This window comes from Scaptodrosophila lebanonensis, unplaced genomic scaffold (genome assembly GCF_003285725.1).
Source record: "Scaptodrosophila lebanonensis strain 11010-0011.00,11010-0021.00 unplaced genomic scaffold, SlebRS2 tig00000089-arrow-pilon, whole genome shotgun sequence".
Taxonomy (NCBI): Eukaryota; Metazoa; Arthropoda; class Insecta; order Diptera; family Drosophilidae; genus Scaptodrosophila; species Scaptodrosophila lebanonensis.
In genome coordinates, this window is record NW_022060565.1 from 4,913,093 (window position 1) to 4,929,378 (window position 16,286).

A 16,286-nucleotide genomic window follows, 5' to 3' on the forward strand; every position below is an offset into this window, starting at 1 on the left:
AATTTAGTATCAGTTCTAGCGAAAATGAAATTTACTATATTTTATAGATTTGCAATATTATAAAGATTATATGGGAGCGATCAGTCAAAGCCTATGTCCTGCTATAAACAAATCCGTTATTTCTCGCAATCTTGTAACTAAACAGTATAATTGCCTTTTCTTTCTGTTTGTCTGTATTAACGCCTTTATTTCAGATACTGCAGGACCTAAACACACCAAACTTTGCATAGGTATAGCTCTGATACCAAAGCTAGCAAGTTTATTAACGATTTCTAATGTGCCTATGTGGAAGGAAGCGGCCAATCAACTTATTTTGCAGAAATTGTAAAACTCATTTTTTCTCACCTATGTCATAAATCGGTTTTAGTTACCCAACTGAAGGGCATCTCATAGTCGAATATGTTCAACCGTAGCATTCTATCTATATTTTTTGTCGCGTCGTGAGCTTGCGGCGTATAATTTTCATGGCAAGTTCATTGAACTTGCGAATTTTTTTTTTACAATTTGTGTTGTTTCTCGTATTTTATTTGAATTTCGTATTACATGAGCGAGCGAACAAGAAAAAGAGAAATTGTTTTTTTTTCCTGCCTTTTTTATTATGTGGTGTGTATTGTGCGCCGCTAGGTTCCCTTCTTCGTCTTCGCCTTCCTCTCCATATTCAGCTTCTTTTCCACCATCCTCATCATCTTCATACATTACCAGTTTTGGCTTTGGCTCGTTTTTGTTTGTTTTTTTTTCTGCCACCACTGCCGCCATCGGCTTCTAAGTTCAAAATCATGTTGGGCCAAGAGACATAAAAAAAGTTTGCTCTAAAAGTTGCAAGCAAGCAATGAACAAACAAACACACACACACACAGAGACACACACAAGCGTATAACAAAGTTTACGAACTTTGCAGGGGCAGGCTGAAGAACAAGGCGATTGGAAAATGGAAAATGGAAAGAACAGGGGTATAGAAATAAAATGGTTTACGGTGGCGACAGCCTTTGAAACGGGCCTACATTGCTTGAGGGGAATAAGAAACTCGAACTCTCATCGGAGGCGATTTTGGGGAATGCCAGACCGACTGACTTCGCCAAATGATGTTGCAGGATGTCGTGAAAAGCTTCAATTTTCAGCTTTCATTTGAACAAAACGTCAAATCGATTGTTACTTCAAAGAAAGGCGCATGAACGGGACACTATTCGATGAGCTTTCCGACTAATTAGGAGTAACTCCATAAACAATTTTCTTTCTATATAGCGTCGTTTCTTCTAGTATCGTAGGTGCTTTTCAGTCTTGTTCCAGGATCCAGCGAAGCTTATGAGTTCTCGTTCCAAAGAAAACAGACACCAACACGCAACAAGATCTCTCAACGTGCAGGAAAAACGTTTCCTGTTTTAATCGATTGTTATTTTAAATCAATGCTTAACAATGAATATCAGAATATAATTCTTGTGATATATGTATGCAATAAAATGCTGATGAATTTATTATTATTTTAGTATTTCAATTGTTATATTTACATTGCAAAAATTGTTCACACCCTCTCTTACTCTCTTACGCTCTTTCTCTCACTCTATCGTACTCTCTCTTCTCCACCTCTCTAACACTTTCTCTCTTCTCCACACTTTCTGCTCCATTTTACAGTTATACTACAATGTACACTAACCTTAAAGCGACTCATTTTTCGCTGCTTAATCACTGGCATGCTGTTCGTTGTCGGGCTCTCGAGGCTCGTAAGTGTCGCGGGTTCGCGTCTTGGCTAAACGTTAGCTGCGTTTAAAGGTTTCTTTGTTTCTTTCTTCCCTTTATTTAACAATGCATGTGAACTTCGTTTACAAATGCTTAACATTTGTTCAGTTTAACACAATAACAAAAATGAGAAAAAAAATGTACGATTTACAATTTTTGTGGAAATCACTTTTAATACTCAAACACACTCATTCATATTCATACGCATATATTCATATGCAAGTGAGTATTGCTATATGTAGCATGCAACTACAACAAGAACAACAACAACGAGTACGCCAACGAACTGAAACTCCATTGAAGCGTGGCAATAAACTGAAAAAAATCGCATGCAGCTGGGCAGGAAAAATCTGAAAAGCGACGCCGAAGCGATGCAATGCCGTTGCAGCTGGCGTCGCTGCCAACGCTAACGGCGACGCAAAAGCAACATGCCTTTGTTATTGCTGTTGTTGTTTTTTTTCTTGCAGTTTATGTTGATGTTGGCAACATTGACGTTGACGAGCCGGCAACATAACTTCAGATGCACAGTCACACGCACACACATACAAATTTGAAGTAGGCAGCAGCGCTAAATTAGCCACAGGACGACGAGGCCGAGACCCCAAACAAATTTTTTCAAGCTATTTATTTTATTTTTTTTTAGCCAGAGAGACAACCAACCAACCAACCAACCGAACGAACGAACAAACGACCGACAATACGCCCCACCATTTGCAACTGCCGATGTCGTTGTTGCCTCTTACTCTAACAGCGCTGCCTCTGCCAGCGCATTAGTTTTTCAACTAAGCTTCGTTCCGATTCGTGCCGATCTTCTCCACGCGACTTAAAAAACATTTTTGCAGGTTTTGTTGTTGTTGGTGGTGCTGCTATTGCTGTTGCTGCACTCAACATGATGTGTCGAAATCTGGCCATTGTGTTTGAAATCAAGAGGAAGATGTTGATGAAGAAGGAGAAACGCAAAGTAGGCAGCACTGCCACCGGATTGTTGAAAACGAAAATGTAACGAGCACAGCCTCACCATAACATTTAGCTTCATTCCTAACAGAGCCCTGCTAAGTATTTATATTTATGCAAAATGCGCTCGAACACTGAGCCACAAATAATGGAGACAAAACGAAAGTACATCTATTTTTAACTATTGATCATAATTATATGAACAGTATTTCTTTAAGAATAAAATAAATCATGAAATAAATAGAGACATAATAAAGACAAATTGAACAATTACTGTTTTCGAAATTTTTCGCAATAGCAGAAATAATTTATTTTCGTCCTTTGGATCTGGAATCCCTATTTATTTCCATCCCTTTTGCCAAGGTCAGTTTTCGAATTAACGACCTTGAATGGATTTAAATTAAATTCACTTTATGTGGGCTGTAAAAAAATTGGCCGTTGGCCACTGTAACAAGCTGATTAACCACAGAAACCGACTAACACAGAGCCAAAAGCCGTTAACAAGCCGGCCGCAACCACTACAACACCAACAGTCAGAAAAGTGCCAAAAAGAGAGAGAGAGAGCGATAACACAGAGAGCGTAGCGCGCATGCAATGTGCACTGTTAACAGTGGCCGATAGAAGCTTACAGTGGTACATATGTATATGCAAACATCTTGTTAAATTCGCAACAACACTCAGTAATCTGTTAGCAAACATCAACGGCGACCTACCACACAGAGGCTAAAGAGAGAAGCCAAGAGCGACGCTTAAGCAAAAAGAGCGCGAGAGCGTCAATGTTTATTCGTTCAGCACGTTGCTTTTTTTCTTTTAGCCGGCAAATGTGACGTTACGTTGACGCCGTCGTCGCCGTCAACGTCGGCGTATTTCGACATTGCCGTTGAGCCGTTGACGTCACTGTTAATAACATGCGGAAACCGCACGCTTGCTGCTGTTGCTACTACTGTTGACAGCTTAGCCGGCCAATTAAATGTTATGTTATTTATGTAGTACATAACAACAACAAAAACTATACATTTTTTTCTGATTGCGAGAATGTTGCTCTTTGATTTGTTGTTGCCGTCGTCGTCTCACTTTGGGGCGGCGGCATCGCTTTAGTTATAAACATTTTTACTTCAATTCCTGTTAATTTGCAAATCGAGTGAAAAAATTGTTGAACGCCTGTATCCGGCGCACAGAAACGACTGTTGGGGCGCATACTCTGCGTCCGAACAGCTGTCGCTAACAGCACACTGTTAACTAGCAACATTGCACAGTGTTCTTTGTACACCATTTTAATGCACTGAATTTTATTCGAGGTGTGTTATGCAGTAGTAGCTCTAGCTACGTACATAAATAATGAGCTTAAAGGAAATAACTGACGGTTTTATTTAAATTCTAAAAAAAGAAATTTTCAAAATATTTATTTCTACGACTTAACAATAAGTAAATTTTGAATAAATACTTATGTAGTTTTATTTCCCATGTACCGGTCGATTAAAAAATCACCTCAAGAGTTGAACTTGGTTCTTCTGTTCTATAACATACATATGTATGTGTATGTGTGTATGTATTCACCACTCTCGCAATCACAGTTGCCTATGGAGTATTTCAAAGTGGCGACCGTCGCAGTCGCTGTTAACAGAGCAGCAGTGTCGCGCGACGCCAACAGAGGCAGCAAAATTGTTATCAGCTGCTCATTTGCTTTTATTTCTTCACACACACAATCAGACATCACCGCGTACAAGTGTGGCATGCTTGTGAACCCAGACCTCCCCCACGCCCTCCCGCCACCCACACTGCTTTGGATACTGTGCGGGTCTTTGGTGAAACTCTTAATGAATAAACGCGCTTTGAATGTATGGTTCCATGGCCAATGTGTAAAATCTCTATGTGTAGGCTTCTCCTTTTTTTTTTTTGTTTTTTTTTTTGTATTTAAGTATATAGTATGTGTGTATATAATTGTGCATTATGTATGTACATATGTACACACACTCGTGCTCATATAAATGGAAACAAGCTGGCAGATTTTTTATACATTTGTATACTTTGTGTTTTGAGTTCGGTCAAGAAAGTAGAGATGTTTGCAGAATTTTAGATAACGCTGGATAAAAGTAAAAGCAAAGTCAAGTAAATTTTTATGATTAAAGAACAAATAATATAGAACTAAAAACGAAAACTCATAAAAGCCATGTTAAAACACTTTATAAAGTCCATAAAGCAATATTAGTGCATAGCTTGGTTTTTCTAGCTCTTCGAGGCGTTCAAAAACAGAGCTATAAATGGAATTGTTGCTTTATCATAAGTATATTAGAGATAATGAACAAATAAAAATCATCTAATCTGCACAATGTTCCATAGAGGATGGGTACCTAAAAAATTTGTTAAAGATTTATATCAGGCTGTGCTTCCTGCGCCTTCCTAGAGAATGAAAATATTTGGGCATTCATAAAACAGCAAAGGATTATTAATGGGGATAAAAAAGGCAATGATACCATAACTTAAATAGGAAATATTTGGTCCAAATAAACTATTAAATTGATGCCCAGGGTGGTGTTACAAAATACAAGTAATATTAGTTAAGTATTAAGATAAAGTTGTTTTAGGGAAGGCATCGCATAATCTATAGGAATCTCGATCCGCAATCGTTTTGAATACGCGTTTTTTCAACTTGAAGCTCTGGCCATGGGTTGGTGCTGGTGTGTATATGGATTTGGACTGGGGTGTACTGAACGTATCTTTGACTGAATATTGCCTATATTTGGAGTGTCTGTCGCCTTCGCCGCAAAACGACGAGATGTGTTGACAATAACATCGACAATTTGGGTTGTGTGCTTGTCTCTATATAGATATATAGATATATATATATATATATATGTATGTATATATGCGTGTGTGTGTGGCGATTTAATACTTATGTACAGCTGCAGGCTACCTGCTCACAAGCTTATATACAATCAGATGCATATGTATATACTCGTATGTAAATGCATTGCTTGTTGTCTTTCTCCACGTTATTGTTCATCTTTTGTGCGCTAATTTAGTTGAATTTTTAACATTTTTTTTGCTTCTACGCTTCCACATTTTTTGTGCATGTTTGTATGTATGTGTATGTACTTTTGGATGTGTGTATGTATGTGTAAGTATGTATGTATTCTATGAGCAGTTTAGCGATTTTATCGCATCTTATCGCCGAAACAGTTGAGCTAGCTTTGTAGAAAAGGGTGCGAGCTAAGGGCACTACGAGTATATCAAAATAAGAGAGAATGTTATAGTCGAGAATTCTTTATGCAAACTTCCCCGACTCTGTTATATCTGAGCATAGAAAAAATTGTTTCGCTTATATTTTTTCTTAATGCTAAACGATTTGAAACAGAGCTAGAGAATAAAATAAAAACAAGAGAGAACGCTACAGTCGAGCAAGCCCGACAGTGTAATACCCTGTACCCAGGTAAACTTCCGTCACTGAGTTATATGCGCCCAAAGCAGCAGCAAAAAGAGGAAGAAGAAGAGCGAACTTGTTGCTGCAGTTTGGGAGGTTGTACTGGCGAGAATTTGTTTCGCTAATAACTTTTCTTAGAATTGACCGAATTAAATAAAATTTTGAACAACAGTAGACAATTATATATAAATTATGTGTGCAAAGTTTGGTTTAGGTAGCATTTGAAATGTGGACGCTATTGACGAAATTCTGTAGCGGGGGAAGGGGGGGAAAATTCCAAAAAATAAAATAAACTCGTCCTTTCTCGGACCTAGGAGAATCTGGATGCCAACTTTGGTTATTCTAGCTTTTATAGTTTCTGAGATCCTCGCGTTCATCCAGACGGACAGACGGACGGACATGTCTAGATCGATTTCTCTCGTCATGCTGATTCAGAATATATATACTTTATGGGGTCGGAGATGCTTCCTTCTGCATGTTACATACTTTGCACAAACCTAATATACCCTTTTTACCCTACGGGTACAGGGTATAAAAATAAATAGCTGTTGCCTAGGAACTAGGAAAGTCCACACACCAGATTAGGTAAATGGGAGCTCAAACGTTAACGAAATCCACATTTTAAGGTACAGGTATACCCTTTTAAGGTACAGGTATACCTCGATTTATTAAGACTACAACATGAAAATAACATTCGTATTCGGAGAAGTTTTCATTCCAGCTTGCAAAGACGACTAAAAAATATCAGAAATTCTGCAAACACTTTATTACTCTTTCTTAACTTAAGATATTATCTCCATAGTCTTGAAACGCTGCAATTTCTAGAAATATCCTGGTGGAGCGACACTTACCCTAACTCCAATGAAGCGCGCCTCGAGCAGCTCCTGTTTCCGCGGATTCAGCGATGTTTGAAAATGATCCATTTCCGCTTATTTGTTTATTGATTCTTCAGGTCTTCTTCAAATCAATGTATTGTCTCTCTGGCTTCCGTTAAGTATATGCTACATATATATACTATTTTGGTTTCAATGTTCGAAGCTGTCGAAAGCGAAACCAGTCATCAATAATCATGTACTTCAACAGACTATAGTGAGTCTGAAATTTTTGGAGCCATTGAAATCAATTGGCGGTACTTTTGCTGAAACATATAAGACGAGAGGGCAATTAACAATAATGATGGAAGATATTTTTGCAGTTTTGATAGCCTTCCCAATAAAAATGGTCAGTAGTGTAGACTAACAAAAAACCAAAACAAAATAGCGTTTTCAGAAGTCATGAATCGAGAAGAAGGTGAAAGTTTTTAAAGGAAATACTATTTACAGCCATAACATCGTTTGAGGTCAAGAAGGAAAACATCTGTTTTTAGGTCAACCAGATTTTGATGGAAAACAGATTATGTTTGATTTTTCAAATTCGCTCGATGTTGGGAATAGATGCCCAACATCGCAAAAAATTGATTAATCGTTCAAAATTTACGACGCATTAAGGGAGTTCTGACAAAGAAGCAGTACAAGTACGTTGACAAATTTTGTGACATCTTGCAAATGGTTTTTTTGACAAATAAAGAAAGAGTCGAAAGGTGTCACCAGCTAATAATGCCGACGAATCGTCGATGCAGCGGTGTTCCACAACTGAAAGGCTTTCCCACCTTATACTACATTCAAGTATATGTATACCTATAGTATAATAATATCGATCATTCCAATTAGTTGGCTCAGTCACAGCTAAGGCTTTAAAAGAAATTTCAGCTATGGACTTGCACTCAATCATGTTCTTTCTCAAGCATATAAATCTCCAGCCATCTCAAGCTAACTGAAGTACAATATTCTCGGGAGAGACACAGTATTATATTTAAGTCTAGTTCTAATTCAAGGACATATATCAACATCTTGACGTATAAATCAAGGTGTAATTGAAAATTGTAAAGTACTCTACAGACGTCTTCTCTAGGCGTACGTCTCCCATGGGTGCATACAACACCAACAACGATTTTAAAATAAGGCGGTCAACTTTTTCAAAAGCCAATGCGGGACAATTTAAGGTGGTGTTATTTCCGATGTGTCATATGTACAGTTACATATGTATGTAAATGTATGTATGTATGTATTAAACACTTAAAATAATTATTCAATTTGTTTATGTGTCTTTATTTTTAAAATCATATTTTTCACACGAGTGAAACTTTTTGACCAGTACTGGATTTTTTTTACCCTGTACCCGTAAGGTAAAAAGTATATATTAGGTTTGCGCAAAGGAAGCATCTCCGACCCCATATGGTGTATATATTCTTAATCAGCACGACGAGAGAAATCGATCAAAGTATGTCCGTCCGTCTGAAAACGGTTGAGCGCACATTAACCAAATAAGCAACATAAATCATATTTGCGAAGATAATTTATATATACATAATTTTTTTTTTTTTTTTCAAATTTTATGAAAATCGGTCAATTCTAAGTTACCGAAACAATTTTACTCCAGTACTACAAGTTTTCATCTGCTAGGGACGCATAAGCTCATTGCCGGAAGTTAGTCGGGGGGGAAAATTAAAAAAAAAAACATAAACTCGTCCTTACTCGGACCTAGGAGAATCTGGATGCCAACTTTGGTTATTCTAGCTTTTATAGTTTCTGAGATCCTCGCGTTCATCCAAACGGACGGACATGTCTAGATCGATTTCTCTCGTCATGCTCATCAAGAATATATATACTTTATGGGGTCGGAGATGCTTCCTTCTGTATGTTTCATACTTTGCACAAACCTAATATACCCTTTTTACCCTACGGGTACAGGGTATAAAAACAGAGAAGGCACTGGATGATAGATAGGCAATTTTGCATTGGTATTCCTTTTTCTCTTAGATTATTAAGCACCTCAATTCACCGCTGTTTTGTCAAACAGGAGAGCAGGAGCAGGAGATGCAGTAGACAAGAACAATGGTTTTCTATCTCTTACTCTATTATATTATGTATTTTAAATGTCATGTTGGTAATGCGGGACATGTGGGACGCGTTTCAGGTTTTTCGGGACTATTTTATTCGATTTTTCAATGCGGGACAACACATGTCAATGCGGGACGGTTGGCCGCCTTATTTTAAAACAGTATAACTGTTAGTTTAGTTTGTTTCTTTCTGAAATAGCGAACATATTAGAATTTAGACGATGCTTCACTAACAAATCAATTGAAAGGCGATAAAAAAAAGTATATTAAAATGTATTGGAACTTGTTATTGCATTTCAAGGAAACTCAAAGTGTTGCTAGTTGTTATCGGACTCGCAACCAATTAAGGCATTCCCAATCAGATTTTATTTTCTGTAAACCGATTGCCAGCTAAAAAAATCCCAGCCGAACAACAATTAAGAAGTCTTATTGGAGCCATTTGCCACATTATTATGAACTCTTGCCACGGACTTTGGCGCACGTCATGTGTAGATGGTGGTAAAGGGAATAGTGGGTGGGGAGGGGAGGGGTGGGGGTACATATGCATTTTGCATGTTGGGGTACATACATACGACGACGATGCAGACTTGGTTGTTGGGATCGATGCGAGCCACGCCTACCGCGTGACCGCTGTTGCCCATTGAATTGCCCAACACTTTGTTTTTCAATGCTACTTTCTCATAACTTGGTTGCATTGGAATGTGGCAAATGTCGATGGGATGGAGGTACTTTTTTATTCCAAAAACGAAAGAGCGAGCGAAATGAAAAGAAGCAAAACATCTTTGCACCTTTGTATGTATGTACATATCTATCAATGTATAAGTGTGCATGTAATTACCGTGCATTTTGTTCCCCGATGTGCTTGCATTACTATTGTGTTTGTTGTTGTTGCTACTTTGTATGGACTATTGATGCAGTTGTTTGTTGTTATTGCTGTTTGTTGTTGTTGGCTGCTGCAGCTAAACAGAAACATACAAACACACACGCATTCGCTTGCTCACGAACTGGGCGCTCACGCACTTTATAGACAGTAAAAACGCATGCCGGTTTAAATGTATGATAGCCCACGCTCTCTTTCTCTCTCTCTCAGAGACGCACACACGCACGCACTCATACCAGCAGTTAAGCCGTGGGTGGGTGGGGGGTAGGCAGGCGCATATGGATGTGTGTATGTGAATTTCGCGAGGCACGCGTTAAATAAAAAGAAAAAAAAGAGCACAAACACACTTTTCCACTCAATACTCTCTCAAGCTATTGCGGTCTCTCTCTCTCTCTCTCGCTCATTTGCTTTGCCGTTTTTTTCGCGTTTGTCTTTTGCTTTTTTCGTTTTTCCTTTTCTTTTTTTTTTGCAAGCGCTGCGAGGTTAAGTTTGGTCTTTCGCTGCAATTTGTTCACTTATTGTTGTTGTTATTATTATTGATAGGCTAGTAACAAATTGTTGTTGTAGTTTTGCGCACACAACTGCACAATAATCGAGGAATACCAATTGCCATTGTCGGCAACAACAAAAATGAGTTGAAAAAAAAACACTGCCAACCGCACACGCACGCAATGCTCCTTGCACTTTTTGTTGCTTTTGTTGTAGTTTTGTTGTACTGTGTTGGCGATCGTAGAGCTGAACGCACTTTTTTAAATAAACATTTTCGCGTTACCCTATTGATAATAAATCGTGTTCAACACACATACACACACATTGTAGCACACACACTGAAACAAAAACCGCCGATGGATTTGCAATACTTCTTGGCTTTTGTTTTTTTTTGCTATTGCTATTGCTAATGATGAGCGATTACCAAACGCATAGTGGTGTATGTGTGCGGGCGCCATCTGGCGTTTGTTTTTCGTCAACCGGCACACATCGATGGCCAATTACAGCTGTATTCGCAACATCGATACAAAGTTCATTCGCAACAAGTACTCGTTATAACAGCAAGTAGTAGGTACTAGTTAATGGTTGATTCACAATAGCGACATTTTAAACGACTGTAATATTCGAACAGTTTAATTGCATTGCTACATTGTTATTATGACAATTTGATAATTTTGCACAAAATGTATAGCACCAATGCATTTTGTATTTAAAATTTTTTTTACGTCGAATAATAGCGAACTTTGTAAAAGAGAAGCTTAATGAAAAAGTTAATAAAGACATCAGTTTATCAATGGTTTGACTATATTTTATGAATATTTCATCCCGCTACATGCACAGTTTTGCTTTCGTTTTTACATTTGTACATTTTTGTAAAACATTGATTGAATGTGTATATGTTAACTTTGGAATGCTGCCCAAAACACTGCAAAAATATGGGCTTTTTTAGTGTCTCATATGGAATCTATGAGTATAGCGCGCAAAAATATTTAAACTAATTCAGACAACTTTGTAGCACTACAACGACTTTGCGATTGGCCACACTGCATATATCGTGATATCGATGAACATGGAAATGTAGAAACATCGATTACCTCTCCATCAGAGCTAACAGTGCTATAAAATACCAAAAAATGAAACAAATCCACAAACTCACGACCTGAGCGCTGCATAACTCGTTACAAGTCATCGGCTTATGAAATATTTGCTCACCTCCAATACTTACCGTCGATTTGAAAATTTAAATGACTACTTACATATGTATGTACATCCAAACTATCGTTTAAAAAACAATGCATAGATTTCTGTAGAAATAAATATGACAAAAAAGTGTATACATATATTTAAAAGAATTAGATTAACAGCCATCAATTAATTTAGTGGCTATTTGCGTATATCAGGTCTTGCGCTTCCACAGCCTGCGGAGATTGGCAATGTACATAGATGTATATACATATATTAAATTAAAATAAATATAAAATTAGCTTTATACAAGTGCCCGGGATACGACGCTTGTCGGTTCCATAGTTAAGTAATAATTCCTAAGGTGCTCTCGCCTTTTTGTGCTTTGTTCCATTTATAATTTCTAGTAACGACGATATTCATTAGCATAGGTGCCAGCTGATATTTGAAGCCAACACTTATTATGGCAATAAATAATAAAAAGGTATTGCTAAATGTAATTTTGCAGTTGCCTTCCTCTTGTTTATAAATGGATATCGACAACATGTGACTTGATCACAGCAACAAAATTGTCGTGATTTTCCACGGTTGTAGTGACTTTCCGATGTCATCGATGGTTTTGTTATCGACTATGCGTGCGCAGGCGGCGCTATCGATAGCGTCGCCGATTGTTTTGCAGCCCCACCGTGCATTTCTTTCGAGTTGATTTAGCGTACGGTTGTTTGTGCATTTCGAAAAACGCTGAAACTAGTAAATATTCAAGACGCTGGTAGCCGATTTGTCTACACTGCTCAACATACAAAACGGCACGCGACAGTATATTTTGCATTGTATGTTGCACTCAAGTAAATTAATGTTTCAATTATTACACTGCCTTAGCCACTAAATTCGTTGTTTTTTTTTTTTCTTTTTGCGTATCTGTGAGAATGTGTGTGTCTGTGCAAAACCGAAACTGATGATGCTCAGTGGTTACAGTTATGTTTTTTTTTTTACTATTATTACTACTACATGTACTTGTGTGTTTATGTGCGCCTTTTTAGTTGCCAAGAGCAGCGCAATAAAATGTGTTAAATTTTCTCGAAGCTATTGCTGGGAGGCAATTAAAGCAAAGTTTGTTGAGAACGCGTCATCCGTCCAGGCGAAACCCCAAAAACAAAAAGGCCATAACGTTGCTCTAAATATGTGTGTGTTGTGTGTGTGTATGTGCGTGCGTGCTATTTAATCAATTGATTTCATTGCAAGCGCGCTCCGTTTCTTGCCATTTATATTTATATTTTATTATTTTTCTCTTGCACATATAAACAAGTTGCAAAAGCCGCCAAAAGGCGACTGCCGAAGAAAGTGCGGCCCCTGTGCCTGTGTGTGTGTATAGTATGTGTGCGTGTGTGTGTATGTGTGTCTATATTGTATGTGTAAAATAAAACTAAGTTACTGCTGAATAACGGGGCGCGCATAGCAAAAGTGAAATTTTTTCTCTTTTGTGTATTATTTAAATATAAAAGCAATTTTATTTGTTGCCTGTGTGTGTGATGGTGATGGCTCGTTTTATTTTATACTTCTTGCCATTCTTTGTGTGTTGTTGCGCTTTCAATGAACGAATTTGCATTGTTGTTGTTGTTGTTGCTGCGGGCAGCTCGGCGGCTACTGTTCTTGTGAGTGAAAACGAAATGCGCTGGCAACGCCTCTTGCGGCATTTCTTTTCAGTTGCCTTTTTCGCTTTATGCTGCTGCTGTTGTTGTTGTAGTTGTAGTTGCCATTCAAAAACCGCGTTTATCAACATTATCAGCGGAAATATTTGCTGCACTCCCCTCGACCCTATTACACCCGCACATGAGTGCGTGCAATTGCAGGTCGCCTGTCTGCCCACCAGGGAGAGCGGCACCCGCATATTGTTTGCTCTTTGAGTGCTGCCTGCGCATTGACTCATCCCCCCCTCTTCATTCTGTTTTCCTTTTTGTTTTTGCCTTGCCTAGCTGGCTGATAACTTCATTTAGTATCAATTTGTTTTTGTTTAATAGGCAATATGCCACGCCCACACACACACACACACACACACAGATAATTGCAATTCTCCCGCACCTACTAATATAAATAACAGCTCTTGTTGTGGGGAGAGCAAAAGAACGAGAGCTCTTAAACAGAGAGCAGAGCAGCAACTCAACTCTATCAGCTTTACGTGATCCATGCAGCACGTCTCTTCTGTGTTTTGGGGCCGCAGCTCCCGAACTGATAATAATGCATGCTAAAACGTGATTTAACGCCAAAACACTTGAAGATAGAATGCAATTTTGAAACCATTTGTTTGGCTTTAGATTGGCGATCTACACTGCAAGAAGAACTTTCAAAACAGTAAACGTTTACTAAGTTTATTTCGAACTAGTTTCATTTGCCAGCTCAGACTCCCTCGCAAATTTTTTAGTATTCCAATGACATCAATAAAATTTACAAATGTTCAATATGAATATAAGTTTCCCATTCTAGGAATTAATACTGCATATTTATAAAACCAATACTACAATATATCACAAAACACTACAGTGGACATCATGTTGCAAACGTTGCAACTAATTGCTTTTTTTCTCTGTGATTTTGTTTTCATACTTAAATCGCATTGAACGAAATCCGCTTCACAACCTTATTTCTCTGCCAATGCTTGACTAATCATCCTTATGTGTGTCCCAGAATGGCGCACATTTGAATTCGTCTCTTGGCTCGGCTGCCTTCCGTTCCAATCAACTTCGGAAACGGTGCCAGACCATTAGACGCCATTTAATGATTAGTCGCAGCTAAACTTCACCCAATTTCTCATTTTTTCTGCGCTAATTTCTTTTTGGAATATATGCCAATGGAGTTATGATGCTTTTTCCATTACCGTTCGACTCTTGGTAGCAAGCAGTATGGACGGACGACCTCCATTTCTTAATTTCTTTGCTTGCAGGCAGTGACAGTGGCGGATGGAGAGAGAGAGAGAGAGGGGCAGGAGAGTCGGGGAGTAAGCCAGACGCCGCCAAAACGTATTGAGTTCATCGATTTTTAATTTTCCGCTATGTTTACTTCATTTTGCATTGTCACCGGCTGCCACTTACAATTATTATTATTAGCTTATGAATCGAAATGGCTTTCTGCGATATTAACACGATTTACGATTCACGACTCAAGAAGCTCTTCTTTATAGCAGTAGAGGTAGATATTTAATTTTGATTCTATGCCAGGGTCCCATTTATTATTTTGTTGCTAACAAGTTTCCAACAGCAATTACCAATTTTGTATGTTTGTTTTGCATCTATTGTCTCTCGTTTTGCTTCGCTTCTCGACGTGAGAATGAATTCTAATGCTAATACATAATAATGATGGTGATGACACAATTTGGAAATTTTAGGAATTTCAGTCTCTCTCTCTCTCTGTGTCTCTGTGTGTGTGTGTGTGCTGCGCCTTCAGGCCAAGTTTAAAATGTTCAAATAGAACCCCAGATAAGCTGTTTAGCTTGCGATTCATCAGTTTTGAAACCTTCATTACTGTTTTGACATTGGATCTACAAATTGGTTTTGCTAGAAAAGTACAACATATTGTTCGCTGCTTAGTCATCCACAGAAAGCCAGATAAATTAATTGACTCATAACTAACACACATATTTTTATTTATATATGTGTGTATGTACTATATGTGTAATGAGTAAGAAAACCCCGAATTGCATTTTGGTAACTAATTCCGCCTTACTTGTTTATTTGTGTGTTTTTATTTTCAAGCCCAGAACAGATCTAGGCACGTATTAACACTTTTCGAATACTTTGATAATGACAAAAGTTATGTGCCCGTAGGTTAGGAGCGGGTGGAAATTTCCAAACCAATTGTTTGCATTTGATATGGAAACATGATTTGATAACAAAATGCTGTCAGAATTAGGATTCAATGGATATTAAGCCATTCCATTTAGAGATAGAGTAGCTAACATTTTAATTATTTACGTATAGATAGATCTTTATTTTACTTTGTTTTTTAAAACAACGCAATTATTCGTAATTAGGTTTTTAGGAAAAAATCATTCTCCAGCTACGGCTTTAGCATACAGCTGCTATAGAAATAATTAATAATAGAACGGCTTATATTTGGGAACCTAGACAGATGCCCTCTAGGGTGTACACATGTAAGACAAGAAGTTTAAAGTTATTTCTCATAATACTCACCAGTGTTGTCATAATCGGTGGTTTTAAAGTGACAGTTGGTACTAAAAGAAAAGTGGTTTTGAACATGAATTTATTCAGATTTTTCAAGACCTTACTTATTAAATAAAAGCAAAAGTAATTATTTTTCAGACATCATGATGAAATTTTACATGAGAAGTTAACAAAAATTGATCAAATTGAATATAGTTTTAATAAGGTAGAGATTATGTTTCAAATGTTGCTAAATGGCGTTATAATTAGAGAGATATTATCAGCCCAGTGTGCCTGGTGTTTCGGGCACTCAACTGAACATTTAAACGACTATCAAAAAAGCCCGAACCCTTCTGCCTTCAGAAGAAACCAGTTTTCAACCCTCGCCTCTCCAATGCAACTTGTTATGCATTTAATGTTGGTGACCCCGAACTCGCCACGGTCAGTGCATGGGCCCCTGGGTCGTCGGGTCTACGATTCAATGGTCGTCTAGGGTGGCGTTGCTTAGCGTCTTCAGAGGCAAACAACCACACC

The 16,286-nt window shown here is 38.0% G+C and overlaps 2 protein-coding genes across 4 annotated transcripts in view; one reads left to right on the forward strand and one right to left on the reverse strand.

The window, feature by feature from the left end:
- Positions 1 to 7,077, reverse strand: part of LOC115626878 (serine/threonine-protein kinase tousled-like 1) — a 141,238-nt gene extending 134,161 nt beyond the window's left edge. Inside the window, exon 1 of the mRNA XM_030522388.1 lies at positions 6,961 to 7,077. Coding sequence (XP_030378248.1) covers positions 6,961 to 7,032 — 72 coding nt within the window. The 5' untranslated portion in view covers positions 7,033 to 7,077. The remainder of the gene's footprint in view (positions 1 to 6,960) is intronic.
- Positions 7,078 to 12,299: 5,222 nt separating this feature from the next.
- Positions 12,300 to 16,286, forward strand: part of LOC115626798 (ras-related protein Ral-a) — a 28,069-nt gene continuing 24,082 nt past the window's right edge. For 2 of the 3 annotated variants that reach the window (XM_030522265.1, XM_030522267.1), the window contains exon 1: positions 12,300 to 12,428. The gene's annotated coding sequence lies outside the window, so the exon portion shown is untranslated. Of the gene's footprint in view, positions 12,444 to 16,286 lie in introns of all 3 variants that reach the window. The other variant, XM_030522266.1, reaches the window with a different exon arrangement.